At 47.3% G+C, this 22,820-nt stretch overlaps 1 protein-coding gene across 2 annotated transcripts in view; it reads left to right on the forward strand.

The window, feature by feature from the left end:
• Cnnm1 (cyclin and CBS domain divalent metal cation transport mediator 1) overlaps positions 1–21,984 on the forward strand; it is a 59,801-nt gene extending 37,817 nt beyond the window's left edge. For both annotated transcript variants that reach the window (XM_031390381.1, XM_031390382.1), the window contains 5 exons: positions 7,837–8,000; positions 16,195–16,378; positions 16,557–16,703; positions 18,563–18,664; positions 19,815–21,984. In XM_031390381.1, the coding sequence (XP_031246241.1) occupies positions 7,837–8,000; positions 16,195–16,378; positions 16,557–16,703; positions 18,563–18,664; positions 19,815–19,894 (677 nt within the window). In that variant the 3' untranslated portion in view covers positions 19,895–21,984. The remainder of the gene's footprint in view (positions 1–7,836; positions 8,001–16,194; positions 16,379–16,556; positions 16,704–18,562; positions 18,665–19,814) is intronic.
• Positions 21,985–22,820: the final 836 nt, after the last annotated feature.

Here is a 22,820-nt window from a genome sequence, read left to right on the forward strand (position 1 = left end):
GAAGACCAAAGCAGGGATGTATTAGATAAATTTTCCTGAAGTTAAAAAGTCCATTCCCTCCCTCTCCCTCTCTCCCTCTCTCCCTCCCTCTTCCCCTCTCCCTCTCTCCCTCTCTCCCTCCCTCTTCCCCTCTCCCTCCCTCTTCTCCTCTCTCCCTCTCTCCCTGTCTCCCTGTCTCCCTCCCTGTCTTCCTCCCTCTTCCCTTCTCTCCCTCTTTCTCTCCCTCTCTCCCTCCCTCTTCCCCTCTCTCCTTCTCTCCCTGTCTCCCTGTCTCCCTGTCTCTCTCCCTCCCTCTTCCCCTCTCTTCCTCTCTCCCTCTCTCTCTCCCTCTCTCTCTTCCTCTCCTGATTCCTTTCCCTCCCTCCCTCTCCCTCTCCCTCCCTCCCACTCTCCCTCCCTCCCTCCCTCTCTCTCTCCTTCCCTCTACCTTCTTCCTCACTCCCCAAGTGTTCCTTCTCTTCCCTCCTTTCTCCTCTCACTTTCTGTCCTTCTCTGTACCCTTTCTTTCTCTGCCTCCACACCCTTCCCCAGACCCCCTTCAGAGATCACAAAGAAACTTCCTTCTGTACTAGAAAAAACAAGTCCATTCCCTGTGGTTCCTCCATGTGTGTTTCCCTCCCCACACCCTCTGTATCCTCAGTGACCCAAAACCCTGCTATGTCTGGTCAGTTGACCTTCTACATTGGAAAGACCATGTCCTGAGACCTCAAACCTCATATTCATAACCTCAAACACAGTTATTTTAACTTGTCTCCCAAATCACATTTTCCCATCAAAAACCATCTGGTTCCCATGTTTATCTATTCAAGACAACTTAACCACCTTCTCAAATTTCACCAAAGTTTTCTGTCTCCGTGGATGGTAATTTTCCACTAAGAAATAAAGTTCTTCTTGCTTTGTGAGAATTCATGCCTTCCCAATGGCTACAGGCTAGAACAGTCCATTCGAGATGCCAATCTGGTATCCACACCAGCTAAGCGGTCTAACCCCCGCATGCCAGCAAAATTAGAAATGACCACATCATGGACCTTCAGATCTTGGTGAATGCCAAGACTGTACTGCAAATGAGCTGCAGAAAGGGGGTGCGTGTTTTTTACAGGATTTTAAACCAGAAGAATCAAAGCAGGCATATATTTTTCTTTTTAATTAACCCTTAACTACCCAGACAAACCAGTTATAATTTCTCAGTATAAAGGATAGTGGTAGTTCACAATATTTATTATGAAAAACATCTGTAACCCAATGCTAGAGAATAAACAGACTCGCTGTGTAGCCCTTCTCCCACCAGGGACAAAGACTTCCTCCTACTGTGGCTGACCTGTACCCCAGGGAGTTCTTTCAATCTTCTCCCCATTCCCCATGACTGTGGTGGATGTTTAATCCAACAAGAAACTGTTAAAAAAAAAAAAAAAAAAAGTTGAGAACACATTGAGAGCAAGCCCATCCTTTTCCGAGTCTCAGTTCAGCTCTGCAGTGTGGACCAGCCACAGGGGCAGCAAGAGAAAACTACAAATAGCCGATACCTTCTCCTCCTGCTCCTTCTACCATTGCTGCTGGGCTCTATCTTTGGACAACCGCTGACCTCCATGATAGCTGGCTGACCTTCTCAGGACCCTACACTACAGCATTACCTCCTACACTGACTCCTGTTTCTGTCCCATGTTAGCAAAGACATCTCAAACGCCTAGGAGTTTTGTGGCAAGAAATCGTGGGTTCCTTCTGGTCCCAGTCTTTATTTCCGCTCCAGAACTATAAGCTTATATACATATTAAGTCTTAACCTGTCTTATGGAGTAAGATAACCCCTAGAAATGAGAGAGTTTTAAAAACAAGTCCGAGTTCTAGAAAGAGAGGTCAAAACGTCAAAGCACTTGCTGCTCTTGCAGAAGACCCAGGTTGAGTTCCCAGTACCCACGTGGCATCTCAGACCCCTCTGTAACTCCAGATGCCGGGGAGCCAGTGCCCTCTTCTGGCCTCAGTAGATTCTAGGCATTCTACACGGTGTACATACGTAGTTGCAGACAAAACACTTGTACACATAAAAGTAAATTTTGAGAGTTAAGAAGAAATTTCTTAAACGAAATTGTCATTTTATCCTAGTTTCTCAGCTGCTCTGGGAGACAGGCAGGGATTGTTACAGGGAGACAGACTCACAGACATAAGCTGTCTGGTCAGTCTTGTATGTGTCATAAGTAGGTAGAGAGATGAGGAGTCCCGGACCTTAGATCCTGCTCTCTCTTGCCTGGGACAGTTACTGCATCTCTACATGTAGGCATTTTGCGCCCCCTAGAGGGCAACATCTGCATTAGCCATGCTAATGAATATGGTGCTCACATTGGACTGAGTCCAAGAGTCCTTGTACCAAATATTTCAAAAACACTGAGCATGTGACTATCATTATCCACGAGGCATTTCTTTAGTCTGAAATAAGGGGAGCTTAGTGGTCCATGGATCACCTCCAGAGAACAGTGCAATTAGCTAACTTTGCAGGTGCTTTTGTTTAAAAAAATGAAACTTCTCCTTGGCCCCAATGCAGTTATCATTCCCTCTCACCAAATTCATCCCTTCGTTCTTCTCCTGATGGAGACAGTATCGACTTTCCCATGGCAATCCTCCTAAATCCACAAAAATACAGAGAAAGAGCCCTCGCAACCAAAGCTCTTGTCTACCCATAATGTGCTTGGAGATCAAAGATGGATGTCATTTTCTCCCGGAATATACAAGGAGTCCCTAAAAATAATCTTCCAGCTTTGTACAATGTGGCAAGTGGAAATATTCCTTAGGGTTGGCTCTTATGCAGTAAACATTTGGGAACCATTAACACACTCCTTGAAACGTGAGCAAGTTCATCTGGGATCGTAACTGGGGCCGACTCGCAGGGTTCACGTGGGGCTTGACGGAGAGCTGGCTCTTGGCATTTGGTTGTCTGATGTTAAAAAAAAAAAAAAACCAAGAAATGATGAATTTTAATAATCTTAGTTTGTGCTCTTATGAGCCTGTGTAATTAAACCCCACCCCTATCTAATTTGGGGAACACAGATGGCCCGTGGTAGTAACCATGACCAAAGAAAAGCCGTTCTCCCTCATCCCTCTCTCATGATCCAAAAGATGTGGACAGGCGGACACAGAGCCCCTAAATCTTCATGCTCCGAAGGGGAGTCAAACATTATGCTTGTGGGTTTTGAGTTTTGTTCCCTGTGGGGGTACCCTAGATAAAGGTAGGCACAAAAGAGACAAGAGTCCCAGGGCTGTGTGACAGTCTTCAAGGTGCCTGTATATTAGTAGAGATTAAAGGAGATTCTATCCAGGATCAACTACTATATAAAATATTCCTCCATGCCTTCCTCTACCTCCCCAAATTCTACTGCAATATATTCTCCACCCAACCTCAGTCCCTCTAAGCTGCTAACTGGGACAGACAACTCTGCAGGATAACCCCACGTGGCAGCAGTGTAGTAGAGGGAGGTCTAGCACACTCCTCCAGAGCAGTGAGCGATGCTAGGTAGAAGGCAGTATTCCCTTCCACCCTGGAGCCAGCTGCATGCTATGAGACCAAAAGCAGGCCAGAGGCGTGTCGGCCACTTGGCCCCCTCCGGTTGGTATCTCTCTGGTCAGCAGCGATGTGTTCTGTTGTCTGATCTGATGCATTCAAACCCCCTTGCACCACACTTAGGGTTTTCCACTTTGCTTCATCCCCCAAGCCGTGCCTCTGTGCTCTGAGGAAATGTCAAGGGGAATTAAGACAACTTGAACTAGTTTGCCATGCTGCTGGGACACTCGGCTGTTACTGATTTCTTCTCCTTTTTATTAAAAGCATTTCCATTTCCATCTCCCTTGCTCTGAAGCCTCAGAGTATGTGCATAATTACCAAAATGCCGAGTCATCAGTGTCCTACCTATTGAGGAATGTCAGGCTCTGGGATGCCGAAACAGCCATCTTGCACAACATTTACATGAGCTGGGAGTTTCTTTGTCACGAAATGGGAGTTCTTTTTTTTTTTTCCTCTTAATTTCCTTTACAAGACAGTTGTATCATTTTGGTGTTGAGAATCTTTGGGATTTTATAAATAAACATTCAGTGGTGTATTTACTTTTTAAAAAAAATATGCCGGGCAATGGTGGCGCATGCCTTTAATCCCAGCACTTGGGAGGCAGAGGCAGGCAGATTTCTGAGTTCAAGGCCAGCCTGGTCTACAGAGTGAGTTCCAGGACAGCCAGGGCTACACAGAGAAATCCTGTCTCGAAACCCCCCCCCAAAAAATTAAAATGTGTTTCTCCTTACAACATAATAGTGATGTACATGTGTATATATACACATATATATCATATACACATATATATCATATACATAAACACATATACACATACACACAGATATATATGTATATGTGTTTGACATGTGAGTCCCTGAATAAAAGCATGGTGACCTCCTTATCCCAGGTGCTCATGATCTTAGTAGAGAACTAGAATGTATTGCCTCGGTTGTTGCCTCTATTCCCTACAAGGAATGGAAGTGACTCAGGCAGATGTGTCTGCAGATGGGGAAAACTCAGTAGGTAAGATAGGTTCTATTTCCCTGTCATCCTTTCTAAATAGTGTATAGAAATGTGACCTAAGATCAGGATGTAGGGCAGAGGCTGTGGGCTGCAAAACCCCTATTTGGTCAGGAACTATGAGGTCGCAGGCAGAGCTCACACCTTCTCCCCTGACCGAGGCCTGACTCAGTGGATGCCGAGTCAGTTTTGCAGACCCTAATCACATGCCGAAGAAGCTGCCCTCCTGCAAAACTTCCTGCTATTCGCACAACTACCCCAGAGGACCGGGCTCCGGCTTTCTTAGCCAGATGCTACAAGTAGATTTGGCCAAGCCAGACTCCATCAGTTTGTTTCCAAGGGACCAAGACCACAACCGTGAAGCCCACAGCCATGGCGCATGTGTCCCTGTGTTCTCAGTCACTGATGTGTCAGTCCTTAGTCACCCTGGAGCCACTTCACAGGCCTGACTCCAGGACCTCTTGTCTCACACGCTATTCTTAAAGAGAAGGCAGAGTCTTGCTGTTCCCTGACCTCTCCCCTAAGCTGCTAGGCCCAGGCCTGAGACTTCTTGGATTTAACTCTATACAGCAATACTTCTGGCATCCTGCTATCAGCCCTAGCTTCTTAGACAAATGACTTCCCCAGGGGACTATAATTCACAGAGGGAAGGGAGCTCTAAATACCTCCCTTGAAACAGGATTTAGATTCTAAATTAAAATCCCTTCCAGGGCCTATGATAGGTACAGATCTGTCCACTCTGCATCTCTACTGAGTACCTGCCCCAGGTCAGGCTCTGTGGGTGTATACTGATGATGGCCAGGAAAGGCAAGGGCTCTACCCTCACTGAATTTAGGGTTAAACAAATGTAACGAATATGTAACTAATTTCTGTAAAACGTGCTTTTTGAAGGACTGGGAAGAGGCAGTGAACATCGGGGAGCTTCTCGGGGTACCTAGATGAGATCGTCAGAGATGAGGGCATCTCCAGAGACAGCTAGGGGATTAAGAAAGAAGCCACCCTGGCAGGCAGGCCTGGAAACCAAGAGACTGGCATCTTCTCAGAGAGAGGCATTTCCCTGATTGAGAGGCCTAAGACTAAATCAGTCAGGAAAGTGGGGGTCAGTCAGCAAGGGGTCTGGGTTTGCTCAGGTAGAATCAGGAAGGAATTTATGGAAACAGATCTCAGGGGTCTCTTTCTATCCACACTTCCACTTTTTGTGATTTCCATTGCTCATGATGATCAAGATCCATAAATATTAAGTTGAAAATTTAGGAAATAGGGAATTTACAATGTATAAACAACTTTCATCGTAGTGTATATGATAATTCTATTTCATTAGTTAATATTTAGTAATGAATGGTCTCTTACTGTATCTAAATTGTAAACTTTATCATGTGTATTCGAGAAAGGGAAACCCAGTGTATAAACTGGGTTTTCTACTATTGGAGTGTCTGGCATCGACTTGGAGTCTTGGGATTCCCCCTCCCCCCCCCACACACACACATGCACACACACACATACACACATGCACACACATGCACACACACACACACACTGATAGGAAGCTGCTGTTTGAGATTAGTAAGGAGAACAGACTGTGATCCAGACACAGCTGATGGCAGCTGTCCTTGAGCAGAGAGAGCCCTTCGGGTTAGAGGCCAATGGCAGGTGTTGATGTGGTCCTAAGGGAGTAGGGAAGTCAGGGTCGATCCCAGGTTTCTGGGGGCAAATAGCTTCAAGCAAGTAAATGGCATTTTCAGAGATGACTAAGGTAAAAGTGGAATCCTCATTCTATAATCATATGAAATTGGTGATCCTGTGGTTCTAGAGAGAACATGATTCAACCTCCGTTTAATATTTCTGCTGTGTGGTTTGCCAAGCAATAATGGCTTGACAAATAGTCAAGTCATCAGACTCTATGACTTACTCCAGCAGGTGCTGATAAGACACCTCAATTGACATGAGCATTGTCTCGAGGGGCAGAGTCAGACCCCTAAGTTTCTACCCTGAGCATCGATCGTCTCACAGGACAGAGTCAAACCCCTAAGGGTCTATCCTGAGCATCGATCTTCTCACGGGGCAGAGTTAAACCCCTAAGGGTCTAACCTGAGCAAACTTTGAAGACTTTGAGCCTTCACTTGAGCTGAGGTAGATCTGAGTTCTGAGAAGCCAGCAGCCTCCTTAGTGTCTTGGGAGGACATGCAGACGGCATCAGTTGGGAAACGGATGAGAAGAGCTTTGCATTCTCTGGTTGGGCTGGTCCCAGCGTTGAGACAATACTTAGGACCGTCTTCAGCTTTCCTCCCCACTACTGGTCCTAGGGAAGACAGATCCATTTTAGAACCAAATGGCATAGTCTTTACTGAATGTAAAGAAACTATGGAGATGTTTAAGTCTTTGGCTAAAAGTCTGTAAATTATTCCAGGTTCTACTTACGCCAGAATGAGCCTCTCTATGACCCACATTTTCAAGAACCACTCTCCTCAGTGCTCCCCCATGGATAATGCATGACATTTGTAATAGCCAAGGGGCTGTGCCACCCTGAGCCCATGTTCTTCCTGCTACACATCTCAGACATGCAGAATTCTATAGTTCCTCAACCAAACGTCCCTGAAAAATACTGAGTCCAGGAACCCTAAGACCAGAGCCTGGCTCACCCCATTCAACCCTGTTTCTGCCATAAAACTCAAGGAGCTGAGCCTTGCTTTACAGGTTAGTATAAACAGGTGTAAAAGGCAAGGCTAAAACACTTTAACTGCATGTTAACATGCTATACAATTTGCAGCTATTTACCCTTATGGCTCGTGGACCCACTACCTGCCACTGCTAAGCAGGCCAAGTCAGCCCTACTAAAATGAGGCAATGGTGAAATGACAGGTGATACTGAAAATGAGCCTAAGGCCTTGGTCTTTCTGTCATAGCACTGTGTACAGCACCTTGTCCCTGCAGAGAAGCACCATATACACAGCACTATCCTTGTGTATTTGGGGGTCCTCCTACACCTAACTTAAAGACAAGAGCTAAGTCAACAGCCTCCTACTTCTGCCCCCTATCGAGGGAAACTGAACACTCTGGCTTCCTCCTCAGGAGACAACACTGACAAGCCACTCCCTTCTTGGGCTTTGGTGGGGTGTGGGCCCCTGTCCTTACAACGCTGTAGCTAGCTGCCTGGTAGCACCATGGGACCTCGGTAAACAGCGCCTTTCTCTCTCTTCCCCCTTCCTCTCATCCTTCCTCTCTTTTTCCCACCCGCCATTCCTTGTCTCCTCTCTCACTCCCCTCCCTCTTCCTCACCATCTGCAGTAAACCGGTCCCCTTCTCGCTGCAGCGGGTTGAATCGGTCCGAGTCTCCAAACAGAGAACGCAGTGACTTCGGCGGAAGCAACACGCAACTGTACAGCGGCAGCAACAACCTCTACACACCTGACTACTCCGTGCACATTCTCAGTGATGTGCAGTTCGTGAAGGTAACTCCTGCAGGAGGGCAGGCAGCAGGCTGGGGGAGTGGGACCGACCTAGGCATAATACGCATGCCATCTCCTTGCCCCATAGCATGCTGGGTGACAGTTCTTCCCTGGCTGTACAAAGCCCTGCCTTTAGTAAGCTCGATTGTTACTGCATATCACAGTTATTGTTAATCACTTGGTCACGGTCAAGATCTCTGATTCCTTTATTTCCTATGGAGATGCTAAGGCACAAGTTAAAGGGAGAGGAACTTGTCTGGGGTGTGTTTCTAACAGAACTGTCTCATTTGAACCCCTGGCATTGGCATCAGAGTGATTTTATTCATTTCTTTTAAGGTCAGTTGGCAAGGAATAAATAAACCAAGCATATAGAAAACCATGATGATCTTCTATGATAGTGTATTGACTTATAATGGAATTTCTAAGCCATAATGTTGAAGTGGGTCACTGAAGGACCCCTGTAAAAGTGCACCGTGGACAGATGCAGCCACCCTCAGTGGCCTGCACTTAAGAACGGCTGTCTCCTCTCTCCTTATTGTTACAGTACACGGGAGTCTTTTAAATTTTCTCCCTTTCTCTTACTCCACTGGATTTTACTTTATTTTATTTTGTTTTCTGACATTCAGCAAACTGATATAAACTTGGCCTTGAGACATTAGCCAGAGTCCCACTTAGCCCCCAGTCCAATGAAACATCCGGTGAATACACTTGATAACTGTACCAGCCGCTGAAATCGTACAGCGGGAAGGAGTCATTTCCTTCTGCCCAGAACTCTGGGCGTGCTGGCTGGTTTTATGTGCCAGGGCTCTGCAGATACTTTTAGTGATGGTCAGCCAATAAAAGTAGCCATGAAAAGGGCTGGGCGGAGGGGGAAACCATTGAACATTACCAGCAGAAGGGGTAGAACCTGCCAAATGAGACAGGATGGGGCTACAGGACGGAGAGCATCCCATGGGAGCTTGACTGAGTCCTTTATCACCTGTTAAGTCTCACTTCTGCCCTCTGGGGTGGGTGCTACCCCTCGCCCTCTGGGGTAGGTGCACCCACCCTCGGTCCCCTTGTGCAAATGAAGCTGAGGCCTGAACACAAGATCATCTGGCTGAAGATTCAGAGTTAAGCTTCAGAGTTGACACTTCTGTCTGCTCCTGAAGCCCAAGCCCTGGGACATCAGGGAGAGTTGTAGAAAGTTAATCCAGGTAGAAGCAACCATGGACTAGCTGAGCACAACTCACAGGTAGGACTGGAAATCCAGCAAGTCTGAGGATGGTGGAGAGGCTAACCTGAGAAAACCACAGCCTGTGACTCACTCCCTGTGGCTTCTCAGTGCTAAAGCAGACCTTCCTCCGAGGTGGGGTAGCCAGAGTGCAGTATAAAAGAACCAGCGTGCCAGCTCTGCTGGTTCATAGGACTGGGCTCATAAGCTCAGGACACAGGTTGTCAGCTGTCTCACCGATGTCTGCTTTGTGCTTGGTATTGATGAGACACTGGTGACAGCTGCTTTTCTAGAGATTAGATGGTAATAGTGGAGGAGGGGAGGGATGAGGGAGACACGTAAGCACAAAGTAACCCAGGTAAGTTCACTTGCTGATGGCTGAGAGCCACGGCATACACAGACTGGGCAGAGACTTAGCTACCTTTAAAGTGGCCATCAGGGCAGGCTGATGAAAGGACACTTGCTGAGAACTGAAGAGAGAGAGAGACAGACAGAGAGACAGAGAGACAGATGGAAGGAGAGAGAGAGAGAGAGAGAGAGAGGGAGGGAGGGAGGGGAGAGGGAGAGAGAGAGGGAGAGGGAGAGAGAGAGGAAGGAGGAAGAAGAGGAGGAGGAAGAGGAGGGAGGGAAGGAGGGAGGGAAGGACAGAGGGAGGGAGGGGGAGGGAGGGAGGGAAGGAAGGAGCTCAGAATAAAGGCTACAAGGGGATCTGAGCCCTGGCCTGTGACAAGCACAGGCAGATGCTGGTGTGATGGGGATGGAACGTCAGAAGGAGAGCCCCTGCACCCTCTGGGACAGCATATGGAATTTGGATTCTATTTTTAGTACAATCGGAAAAAAAAAAACAGTTAAGTAGGACTGAAAGTTCTCTGAAGCCACAGGTTTAAAGAGAGTTTGACTAATGCTTTAATTAGCCATCTTTCTCAACTTTAAAAACGTTTAGATGTGAGGAAAGGAGGGCTCCTTTTTTTATTTTTTTTTTCCTTTGGGTCTTCCTGTTCTCCTAAGTCAATTCAGGCTGCTGTCACAAATTACTCATAGAATGCACAGCTTACAATGCTATAACCTGGGTAGGGTCATGGGGCCAGTAGATCCAGTGTGTTGAGGGCCCACTTCCTCATGGACCCTCAGACATCAGCGAGCAGAGAAAGGGAGCAAGCCCCCATAGAAGAAAAGCCATAGCATCCTGATCCCCTTCTGAAGCCCCCCTCCTGGATGCCTTCTCCTCCAGGATTAGATGTCAGCACATAGACTTGGGGGCTCACACGGCACCATTTATGGCTGAAGTTAAAAAAAAAAAAATCAGTGTCCATTTGGCTTGGTACTGTGGGATGGGAAATAAACAAGACTTTACCCATCGGCTTAAATAAGCAGCTGTGAGACCGAGGGCTGAGGAAGAGTGCCCTTGTCTTAGATTGGACAGGACAATCAGACATGGATTTGCCAGCTCTGCAGGACTGAGATGAGAGCCTCTGAGAGCCTCTGAGAGAGGACATTTGTAATGGTTTCCTAAGTCCCCACCCCCTGGAGCTAAGAAAAGGTGACTTTCCACAAATGGCAAGCAATGCTCTTTCCCATCCTGAGTCAGTGGTGGTTGGAACCCGAAACCAAAGACAAACCTCAGGAGGACAGAGAAGTGCATGTCCTTTTTGTCACACTAGAGGATCATGTTCTGGTCCAAGTTGCTGGGAAAACCAAACATAGTCCTTTTTTTTTTCACATAAACATTTTAAAATTGAGAAGGATGGCTAATTAAAGCATTAGTCAAACTCTCTTTAAACCCATGGCTTCAGAAAACTATTAGTCCTACTGAGGGGCACTTTTCAAATTCAAGACAAATGTGTTAGGGTTTGGCTTCCTCCTTTGCTATGTAATGTATGATTTTTCTTAAACCATAAGCTAAAAATCACCTCCTCCCAATTCAGGAGGTGTTTGGGCCCTTGCTGGGACAACTCCCCCACAGACAGTCCTCTCCCAGTGAGCTCAATTGCTCTCTCTCTCTCTCTCTCTCTCTCTCTCTCTCTCTCTCTCTCTCTCTCTCTTGCTCGCTCTCCCTCTCTCTCTCTCCCTCTCTCTTCTTTCTCTCCCTCTCTCTCTTTCTCTCTCTCTCTTTCCTCTTCCTCCTCCTCTTCTTCCTCCTCCTCCTCCTCCTGCTCCCCTCCCTCCCTCCCTCCCTCTCTGTAGTGCTAAGGATTGAATCTGGGCTAATCTCAGACACCCCAGGCAAGTTCTCTACCTTACAGCCCCTGGGGACATAAAGCGAACACTGCATGCAGAACTGCTTTCCCAGGCCCAGATCCCAGCTGCTGGCTGTAGAAAAGGTCCTGAGTGACCTTCCTTGTCCAATAAACTAATGTTCCCAAATTGTTACATTCCGAAGTAATATGATTTCAAGACAAGTTTAAAGTAAGCTAGAAAGGCACATCTTATGGTTTTCTGGGTAAGGTTTTAAATAAAGCCATGATTCAAAGATGTTTATACATTATGAGGCCCCCAAAGAATGCTTGTGAATTTATTTATTTTTTATTTAGTATCTGTTGTGTAGGCATCATTGTTAAGCTAAGAACATTTGCCAACTACCTATGGTGTTATATAACTTTGACCTGATTCCAGTCGCCATCTAGTGGTGGAATTCCTAAATTGCAGGGTCCTGTTTAAAAGGCTAGTAAGTTATCCCCAAGTCACAAGTTCATAAAACGACAAGAGACATCAAGGTTAAGTTCTGGGTGCATTGGCTGCTAAGTCAACATGCCTGAAGGGAAATATTACCATTTGTTAATCTCAAGATAATAATTTAGGAATGCTTAGATTAACTGGTCAAAGTGTGAAAGACAATCTAAATTCCAACTATTGCTAAGACATGTTGCATTGCAGCAGAAAAAAAGAAAAGAAAAAAGAAAGAAAGGTTGTCTTTTGAACATGCTGAGCTCCATCAGCCAACCAATGGGTATTTCTTGAGCACCAACAATGTTCTGTGGGAACTGTGTAGTACGTTAAATATATTTGAATATAAGATAGAAATATGGGGCCTGAAGAGATGGCTCAGTGGTTAAGAGCACTGGCTGCTCTTCCAGAGGATCTGGTTTTGATTCCCAGCATCCACGTGATAGCTTACAACCATCTGTGACTCCAGTTCAAGGGGATCTGACTACCTCTTCTGGCCCCACAGACACATGACATACACATGCTGCACAAACACACCTGCAGGCAAAACACTCAAGCAAGATATACTAAATAAAAAAATTTTAAACTAAAACAAAATTTCAATGTATATATAAATTTTTTATATAAAGCTGCCTTGGAAATCATTAAGAGGAGAAAAACAAGTTAAATGACAATGACCAGTGTGGGCCACTAAACTATGCAGTGTGGGGTTTTTTTCAGGTCACTAAACTATGCAGCATTTTTTTTCCATTCCACTAAACTATGTGGCTTTTTTCCGGCCACTGAATTGTGTGGCATTTTTAAAGCACTGTATTATTTGGATAATATCTGGACCTTCAAAAATTGGGAAGGAACCAGAGGGAGATTAAGGCAGTGTCATGTGGGGGCATTCCCTCAAGTAGGTATGGAAGGGACCTGGAAGAGTCTGACTGCCCAGGTTCTGGGTTAGTGGCCGTGAGAACTGTTAGCCATCAAGGCCACGTTGAGAACATTACTTCACTTGTTCTCTTTTTTTGTTTGTTTGTATTTAGATACAGGGTGTCACAATATAGCTCTGATTGGCCTGTTTCTATTTTCTTTAACTACTAGATAATATTTCTATTTAGCAGGAACATGCCAAGTTGAACCATTGTTAGGGCTGGGAATGTAACTAAACAGTACTCGATCTGTCTGGCATGTGCCAGCCCTGGATTTACCCCCTAGCACCAAAACCAAAACTCACTCAGTGGGAGAGAAGAGACAAGAAGGAACCTGGATCTGGGACCGCTTTTCAGGACAGAGCTTATGTCAACAGCTTATCTTTTTTTAGTTTTTTGGAGGGTTACTCATTTTATTTTGAGTGTTTTGCTCACATATGTGTCTGTGCATTCCTGGGAATTGAACCCAGGTCCTCTGCAAAAACAACAAAGGGTCCTTGCTGCTAAGCCATTTCTCTAGCCCCTTATGTCAACAGTTGTTTTCTTACAATGATGCATTAGCCCAGCAGTACTTTAAAGTTTAAAAAATATCTTTTTCTTAAAGCAAGGCCATGAGAACAGAGATAACAAATCCATGGTACCTTCCCTTCTGTACCCACTGACATGCAGACCCCACCTCCAATGTCCAGGGCAACCACTCTCCCCAGAGTGTGCACGCACCTGCGCATGCGCACATACACACACACACACACACACACACACACACACACATACGTGCACACACACACACACATGCACGCGCACGCACGCTCGCACGCACGCACTGCTGCAGCCCTGGCTGTAGCTCTCTGAATCATCACTTCAGCAGACATTGTCTGCTGAAGTGTCTGCTGCTGTGATAAGGCACCATGACCAAAGCAACCTGGGGAGGAAACGTCTACTTGGTTTTCACTTCCACAGCACTTCCTCATCAAAGTCCGGACATCATCCTCATTCAGCCACTGCCACTGCCTGGCTTTGGCCCCTTCCCACTGTCTTCTTGGGCTGTTTTCTTACTGAAGGCTTTAACTCTACCAAGCTTCTGGACTTGTCTTCCCGCATCACCAGTCACACTGCCTGGGGGCCACTCCCCCTTCCTTGCCCTCCCCCTCCCCTCCCCACCTCAGGGCCTGTCATAGACCATTTGGAAGGAAAAAGATGGTGAGTTTGACACCTGTCTTTGAAGTGTGCACCTGTTACAAAATCCAGATGAGAGATGAGTGTGTGGGATTGTAATAAGTTTCTCTAGGCATGTTTTACAAACTCAGAGCGGCTAGTGATCTGGCTAGCATTACCCAGCTCAAAAGTGGCAAAACCAAGACTTGAGCCATGGGTGCCAGGCAGACAGCCAGTCTCCTGCTCTACTCTCTGGGTAAAGGATCCTTTTACCTTACTGGGCTAAAATAGAAGACAAATACAAATTAATATTGTAAAGAAAACAGCTGGGGACTGGAGCGATGGCTGTGGTTGAGACTGCCAACCACTCTTCCAGTGGACCTGGTTTCCAGCACCCTTGTAGAGCAGCTCACAACCACCTGTAACTGCAGCTCCGGGAGATTCGGCACCTTCTTCCGACCTCTGCAGGTGCACACACATGGCATACACAGACATGTACACAGAGACACACACAAACACACACAGACACACATGGCATACACAGACACACACACATGACATACACAGACACACAGACACACATGACATACACAGACACACATGGCATACACAGACACACACACACACAGACACACATGGCATACACAGACACACACACACACAGACACACATGACATACACAGACACACAGACACACATGACATACACAGACACACAGACACACATGACATACACAGACACACATGACATACACAGACACACATGGCATACACAGACACACACACAGAGACACACATGGCATACACAGACACACATGACATACACAGACACACACAGAGACACACATGACATACACGGACACACACACAAATACACATGACATACACAGACACACATGACATACACAGACACACACACACACACAAATACACATGACATACACAGACACACACACAGACACACATGGCATACACAGACACACACACACAGACACACATGACATACACAGACACACATGGCATACACAAACTCACAGATACACACACACATATGAAATAATTCTATAAAGAACACAGATATGGTAGGGACAGCTGCTTTCTCGGGCTTATCAAGTCTCGTGTAGGGAATTTTCCTGTCCTTTTGGAAACCTGACTTTAGACTTCTCAGTGAGGGAAGAAAGCAGGGGCTGGGGCATGAGGTGTTCTCAACCAACAAGAGCACTGACTCTGTTGAGGCTTTGGGCAGACGGTGAGTTGAGGCCCACATTTCTACGCTATAAAGTATAAAGCTTCATTTTCACCTGAATACTACCAAAGCCAGTTATGAGTACAGCGCTGCTGTGTCCTTTGAGTGTTTCACAGGGAGAGAACTGACTTGTGTCTCAGTTAAGTAGGCCTCAGCCAGTGGGTCCCAGAGTGCCACCCTAGCTGTAGCCTTACATGGAACTTGCTAGAAACGCAAATTCTGTTTCAGATGCTGACCTAGTAAATTAGAAATTTTAGGAATCAAGCCCAGAAACCTGGATGTAACAAGTCCTTTGAGTCTAATATTGAGGTGTGACAGTCATAGTTCTGTATGGCCTGCATCCTCTGATTTGGATATGACTTAACCCTGTCCCCCAAAGGTTAATAAGGTCCCCAATGTAACAGTATTATGAGGTGGATCTTGTGGAGGCATAACCTAGTGGAAAGTGAGTAGGTTTTGGGGAGCACCACCCTTGGAGGGGATTAATTTATTTTTCCTAGGACTGGATTGGTTTTCATGAAATCAGGTTGTTGTCAAACAAGGCTGGCCTATGTGCTTAGCAGCTTGCTACAGTCAACTGGTTCTCTTTATATGTCTCTCACCTGTGATATAGCCAGGGAGGCTCTCACCAAGCACCAGCCCCATTGCTGGTTATACTTTCCAGACACCAGGACCTTGAGCTAAATAAACCTCTTTTCTATATAAAGTACAAGGCTCAGATATTTCACTACAGCAACCCAGAACAGGTTCATGCGGGTTCTTCCAAGTACACTACAAAGTCTATAGCAAATCAAAATGAATTGTGGGATTGGCCACAACTGTGGCCAGCCAGTAAATGATTTATTCATTATCTTTCTGCAGCTGGGCCTAACACAGCTTGGGTAGGACTCCCACTTCATGACCTCAGGCCTCAGAGCAGGCCTTCCAAAGCATCCCATGGAGCCTGTCTGCTGAGGAAACCTGGCTGTATAGCTCCCCTGAGCCTCTTCCCACTTCCTTCCAGATCACACGGCAGCAGTACCAGAACGCACTCACAGCCTGCCACATGGACAGCTCGCCCCAGTCCCCAGATATGGAAGCCTTCACTGATGGAGACTCCACCAAAGCCCCCACCACCCGGGGCACACCCCAGACTCCAAAGGATGACCCAGTGCTCACACTCCTGAGCAACAGGACCAGCTTGCCGTGTGAGTCAGTCAGTCAGTCTGGTGGATGGGGTGGGCTGTTCTGTGATTAAAAACAACAGCCCTACTTTTTTCTCTTCCACTTCCGACCAGCAGCCATCTCGTGCCTCACAGAGCCCTAGGTCTCCTCCAAGGCACAGAGGTAACCTACTCATTGTCCCCCCCCCCCCCCCCCCCGTAGGCAGCCGCTCAGATGGTCTGAGAAGCCCGGGCGAGGTGGTGTACCTGAGGATGGAGGAGATGGCCTTCCCCCAGGAAGAAATGCCCAGCTTTGAGGAGCACAAGACACAGCAAGTCTCACTGTCCCCTGTCGCTGTTCCTACAGCAGGTCAGGACTGGGTCCAGAGCAGAAAGGGGAGATCACCACTCTGGGACACAAACATGGTTCAGAGCAAGCTGGCTTGGGGGAAGCCCTGGGTCTCCGGCTCCCGTCTGTCTGTCTGTCTGTCTGTCTCTGTCTCTGTCTCTGTCTCTCTGTCTCTGTCTCTGTCTCTCTCTCTCTCTCTCTCTCTCACACACACACACACAGACACACACACACACACACACACACACACACAAGGGGGTGGGGTCAGCATTTACCAAGCATCTATCATGTATTGGGCCCATCCAATTCATCTTTCCAGGAAAATTTAGGCAATGGTAGGATATTTTCTGCCTGGATTCAGACCCTAACTGCCCAGTTCAGGATTTTTTTTTTTTTTTAGAAAGGGTATCTTGTAATACGAGCTGGCCTCAAGCTTCCTTTATACAGAGAATCACCCAGAGCTTCTGAGCCTCCTATGTCTGCCTTCCATTGCTAGGTTACAGGCTTGTACCACCACAGTGGGGTCTTAGGAGCTGCGCGATGTTAAGTAAATCACTCAACCTAAGGTTCCGTTTTCTTAGTAGGTAAGTTCCTTGAGTAAGTGAATAAGTATAAATAATGTAGTTATCTCATAAGGCAGTTTCAAGTGACATAGCATCTATATCAGGGCACATCAGTGTATGGTATCCTGCTCTATAAATATTAGAACTACCCCACAATAAGAAGACTGACATCAGCCCTTACCCCTTACCCCTACTGGTAGGGGCTTCCCCTTCCTCTGGGCCACAGCATGGGCCACAGTCTGGGGGAGGGGGTCCCCTGCGTTTTCAGATCCCTTCATTTGAGATATGGTGTACTTCTGTCTTGACAACAGAGTTGTTCAAAATTCCCTGTGTCCCAATAGCAGTGAGATCTAGCTAGCTTCACTGAGGTAGACCCCAAGCATTTGACACTCTATATACTTACCTACCAGGCCAGAAGTTCCTCTACCCAGTATTTCAGGCCTGGCCTCTTCCACACCAAGTATATAAAGCAAAGAAGTGAAAAGAGTACTAAGGTTGTAAGATCGGAGAGGCAACATGTGTCGAACCCAGAAAACTGGGGCATACAAGCCCCAGGATTTAGGAAATGGCTCACCTACACCCAAAAGACCATGTTAGATACAGACTCCACATCAGGGCTTCTGGGGCAGGCCAGTTTCCAGCACACTGCCCTGCCTTCCAGGGACAGATCTCAGTTGGTCCTTTCTTGGGTCCTTTCTGAGACTCTAAGAAGACACGGACATGTGCCCTGTTATGACTGGGCACTTGGTTTTACAGGTAAAAGAAAGTGACATCTTGTGGCCCTAGATGTGCTTTTTGTCTGGCACAGACACTAGGTAGAACACTTAGTATTGTCCTCCCTCTCCTGACAGACAGTGTTTGAGGAGATGTAATCATCCTGACTTTGAGTAGTCTGTTGGGTCACAGGTCCTGTTGTCTGTCTGTCCCTTTTGTGGCAGTAAAATGTCATTTGCCAGCTAATAGACAACACCTTTCAGGAATCTGTCCGTCCATCTGTCTGTCTGTCTGTCTGTCTGTCTGTCTGTCTCTGTCTCTGTCTCTCTCTCCCTCTCTCTCTGTCTCTGTCTTTCTGTCTCTGTCTGTCTGTCTGTCTCTCTTTCTCTGTCTCTCTCTCTCCCTCTCTGTCTCTCTGTCTCTGTCTTTCTGTGTCTGTCTGTCTGTCTGTCTGTGTCTCTCTTTCTCTGTCTCTCTCTCCCTCTCTCTCTGTCTCTGTCTCTGTCTCTGTCTCTCTGTCTCCCCCCCCCCCCCCCGTTTGATACTGTCACTCTCAGAAAGGCATCCCTCAGAACCTCCCCGCTGAGTGTGCTCTCTCTCCAGCGTCAGATCCGGAATGCTGTAATATCCGCCTGGATCCAGAGGCCAGCCCCTGCAGCAGTGACTCTGAGGAAACCATGGGCAAGAAACTGCTGAGAACCTTGAGTGAGTATCTTCTCTCTCAGACCGACGCTCCTCACCAAGTAGTAGGAAGAGCATGCGAGGCTGGTGTTCTGGGGTGGGGGAGGGGTGCTTGCAAACTTTTACGAGACACAACTCTGGAAATCCACAGCAGTGCCTGAGCCACGGCCACACCCGTGAAACTTCTCAAATCTGTCCCATCGCACTGGTGATGTCCCCTAAGACAGGACATGAAGTCAAATTCTGACTCCCCCCATCTGTTTTTATAGGTAGGGACCTTTGAGTCATAGGCCCATTTGTCATATGTAGTCACAGTGGCAAGATTGACAACTGTAACAGAGACCTTAGAGCCTTCAAAACCCATAATATTTACTGTATAGTCCTTCGGGAGGTGGGGGAGGAACGTGTCCAGGAGACTTCACAAAAAGAAAGCAAAGGGCTGGGAGACGTCTCCGTGGGCAAGGGTGCTTGCTGCCAAGCCTAAGTGCCTGAGTTCGAGCCCAGAACCCACGTGGTGAGAGCAGAGAACTGACCTTATTTGTACACTGTGCCATCCACACGACCATACACATGCGCACACACACATGTGCAAAAGCACACACATGACATAAATACTCTTTGAAGAGGGGAAGGAGAGCACCAGCCTCCTGAGGCAGAGGTCACCAGCAGAGAAAGCAGGATAAAAATGCTCCTGAAAACTCCCAAGAGCTGGACACAAGTCCATCTTTGAGGGCATTATCCACTCAGCACCACCTGGCCCAGAGTACTCGGGAGACGGTCCGAACCAGAGCCCCTAGGAATGGCTCCCAGCTCTAGCCGCCAGCTGTGGTCCACGGGACACCACAGACTGGGAGTACTCTGTGGTGTCTGACAGTAACTTGAGCTGGGGCCTTCCAGGGAAGGAAGAGAAGGCATTTCGGGGCCTACCTCAATCCCTTCCATGCACCCTCTGCCATAGGCTAGTGCCAGGGACTGGGACTTTTCAGAAGTGCTCCTCTTTTGGGAAAGTGCTCCAAGGTGTAAATGTGCTGATGCCAGCACCATGGTGCAACAAGGGTTCCATTGCATGAGTTCCACGTCTCCCCTCCTACATCTGCTGAAGAGTCCTCAGGCTGCTGACAGTGCGTGAATGTCCTCCCTAGCCACAGATGGATGCTGAAAACCTGTTTTTCAGGTGGCCGGAAAAGAAAGAAGTCAGCAGATGGAGAGCCAGCCTCTGAGGAAAACTCCAATTTAACACCCCTGATCACATGACGAGGTCTCCCCCCATTGGCTGAGTGTGAGACTCTGAGGCTTTGGGGGAAGACCCACCCTCCCATCACTCGATCCCCCCCAAAGGCCTCCCATCGGTGACAGAACATTCTGCCCTCCACCTTTCACCCCTCAGTCAGTCTGGCAAGTTTTATCACTTGCCTCCAGTCTGACACAGAAGGAGATGCCTGTAATGGAAGATGCTAGAAAGGGTCTTGTCTGTACCATAGTCCAGAATTGGCCAGGGATGACACCAAGCTGACAGTGCCATTCTCAGGCTCCCAGTGATAATCTTTGTTCTTTGGTGTCCCTGGGCCACAGGAGACCCATGTCCTGGAACTTACCGTTCTTTCTTCCAGGACAAAATAATGCTTTCTACCATAGTTCATGTTCAGCATTAGCTCAGGCAGTGATGCGGGCAGAGAGGTGTACTGAAGTCTAGAGGACCCGGTGTGAAACTCAGCTCCAGGGATGGACAGATGGACAAGGATTCTTCACTGTTAGTGAATGGATTCTCCCCACAACCTGGGGAAGGGTGGTCCGACTGGAACGGACAGAGAAGAAGTCCCGAGTCACTGTATCTTCCAGGGATGTCAGTTTGGGCTTCCAGAGATTAATCTCTCTATCAGCTTGCTTTAGAAAAGAAGGTTCAGGGAACACAGAGATCAAGAGTTGTGAGCCAGACACAGAACTTCAGGTTTTAAGTGAAAATAAAAGCAGGAAAAAAAAAAACAACTTACATGAAAAATTGTAAGTTGTTACAGTTTGTGTAGCCATGATAAACCAAAGAGTGCCCAGGTCGGCCAGGAAGGATGCTCCGTGCTGTCACGGGATGTCACTGTGCTTGACACAGGAATGTTGAATGCTCACTTTTCTTTTTCATGTACCCCTCCCCCCATTCCTCTTACTACATCCCTTGCTGGTCAGCTAAGTATTCCAAAAAACCTACCAGATCCAGGGGGTTTAGTCCTGGATGTTGGGACAGATGCAATTCTAATCATGACCACAAGATGGCAGAATGACCATGCATATCTACTAAGAATAATGTAGGTGATGGGGAACACAGCCAGCCCAAGGGAAAATTTAAAAGTCAAGTTTGAGTTTCTGATTCATTTCCCACCCCATCCTTGCACACCTCCAGCCAGTGCCCAGAGATCCAGTGCTGCCCACTGAATCTCCAAACCATTCCCTTGCTGCCTCCCCTCACCCCCTACCCCCATTCAGTCACAGGAAAATGCTTGCCCACAGGAACTTTAACTCAGGGGTTGTTGACCTGGGGCCATTACCCCAGAGGAGTCCATAGTTTGACTCCAGTGGGCTAAAGAGCCCTTAAAACTGTCAGAACTTAGTGTTTTTGTGTGTTTTCCAGAGACTTGAAGCTTTCTTAATATTCTCAAAGTTCCCAGATCCACAAAGGCTTTTTAACAGTTTTAAATAATGGAACTTTCAGCCCAATGTTTCTGCAATGCAGAGTGAATGCTGGGACGCTAGAGAAGAATGTCTAATTATAAGTGGTCAAGCATTCTTGTCAATGGGGGAAGGTTGGGACCCACCAAGACAGGCTCCTTAGAAATCCCTGGCGCACTACACAGTAGGGTCACAACCTACATCCCATATAACTTTTGCCCACTGTCTACCAAAACCACAGTAGGTATTGCCAAGACCAGGCCATAGCCCACGGGAGGGAAGATTGGAGCCAGAGATGCCTCTTCTGCGTGTGTCACTGACTTCACATACCCCTTGTTTAGCCTGGCTGCCCTGAGGCTCAGCCATGCATGTGTTCTAGTTAAGTCCACAGCCACCTCCCCCTGCCTGCTCCTGCCTGCTCAGAATACAGTGCGGGCACTTAGTGCTGGGTGTCTCAGACCTAGGCCTGTAAGTGATGAGTCTGGACCAAGAACTTGCAAGGGAGCCTGCTAGGTAAACAAAGTTCCCTCTCCTCTCATTAGTCCTTTGGCCACCAGGCTCAGGCCACTACTGTTGCATTAACTCCGCCCTCTGCAGAACCCTTTAAGGGTCCTGTCACCTTTCCTTTCCCTAGCTCCCAAGCCCCCAGATTTTCTTCAGGTTAAAAATACATTTTAAAAAAAGATTTTAAAATAAAGCATTTATGAAGACTCAATAAACTGTAAATAATTTTTAAATAAAATAAAAATGTGTTTTCCTGGACTAGCTGCTTTCCTTGCCTGTGGGATTCTGGAGTTCTAAAGCGGTTTCATTTGAGATGTGTGTTGGACAATGCACAGATGTCAACATCCCACCTATTGACACCCTGCCTGCAAGGGTGTGCAAAGGTAAGGTTACAGCAAAGTTCGGGTACTTCCGCCTTGGAAAGGCAGGTGGGTCGGAGTTTTATAGGAATGAGTGGCAGAAGAGGAAAGTAAACCTAAACCTGGGTGTAAATGGAGACAAAGGGGTATTAAGAGGATAATGAGAAGGGCCAGCGGCTGAGCCCACGTGACCATGAGAAAAGACCAGGATGTTGGAGGCCAGACCCCACACCCCTGAGACGCTGCCGCCTTCACTAGCAGGCTTCTTCAGACCTTCTGGAACATCAAGACGGCCCGATTCCAGCGGTTCCTAAGTAAAGGCTGGAGGCAGGAACACGAGAGCAGTGGGTCAGAGGCTCCACGTGCACTGTAAGCTAGCTCCAGAGGCGGACCAGCCAGGCAGCTGGAAAGCTGTATAACAGGACCGTTAGTGGGTTATGCTGGAACAATATAAGATTCTTCTCTGGAGGCTCGATCGAGGCTATTCATTTCTTAATACGCCAACTATTGTTTTCTCTGGGCTATACTTACCAGGTGGTGTAATAAGGACTCATTAGCTCATTTCTCAAAACTGCTTCTCAAAGGCGCTGATGATACGGCCTGAGAAGTCGGACAACTTGCTTGAGGTCTTCCTGCCAGGAACTGGCAAGTCGGAGCTT

This window comes from Mastomys coucha, unplaced genomic scaffold, assembly GCF_008632895.1.
Source record: "Mastomys coucha isolate ucsf_1 unplaced genomic scaffold, UCSF_Mcou_1 pScaffold21, whole genome shotgun sequence".
NCBI lineage: Eukaryota > Metazoa > Chordata > Mammalia > Rodentia > Muridae > Mastomys > Mastomys coucha.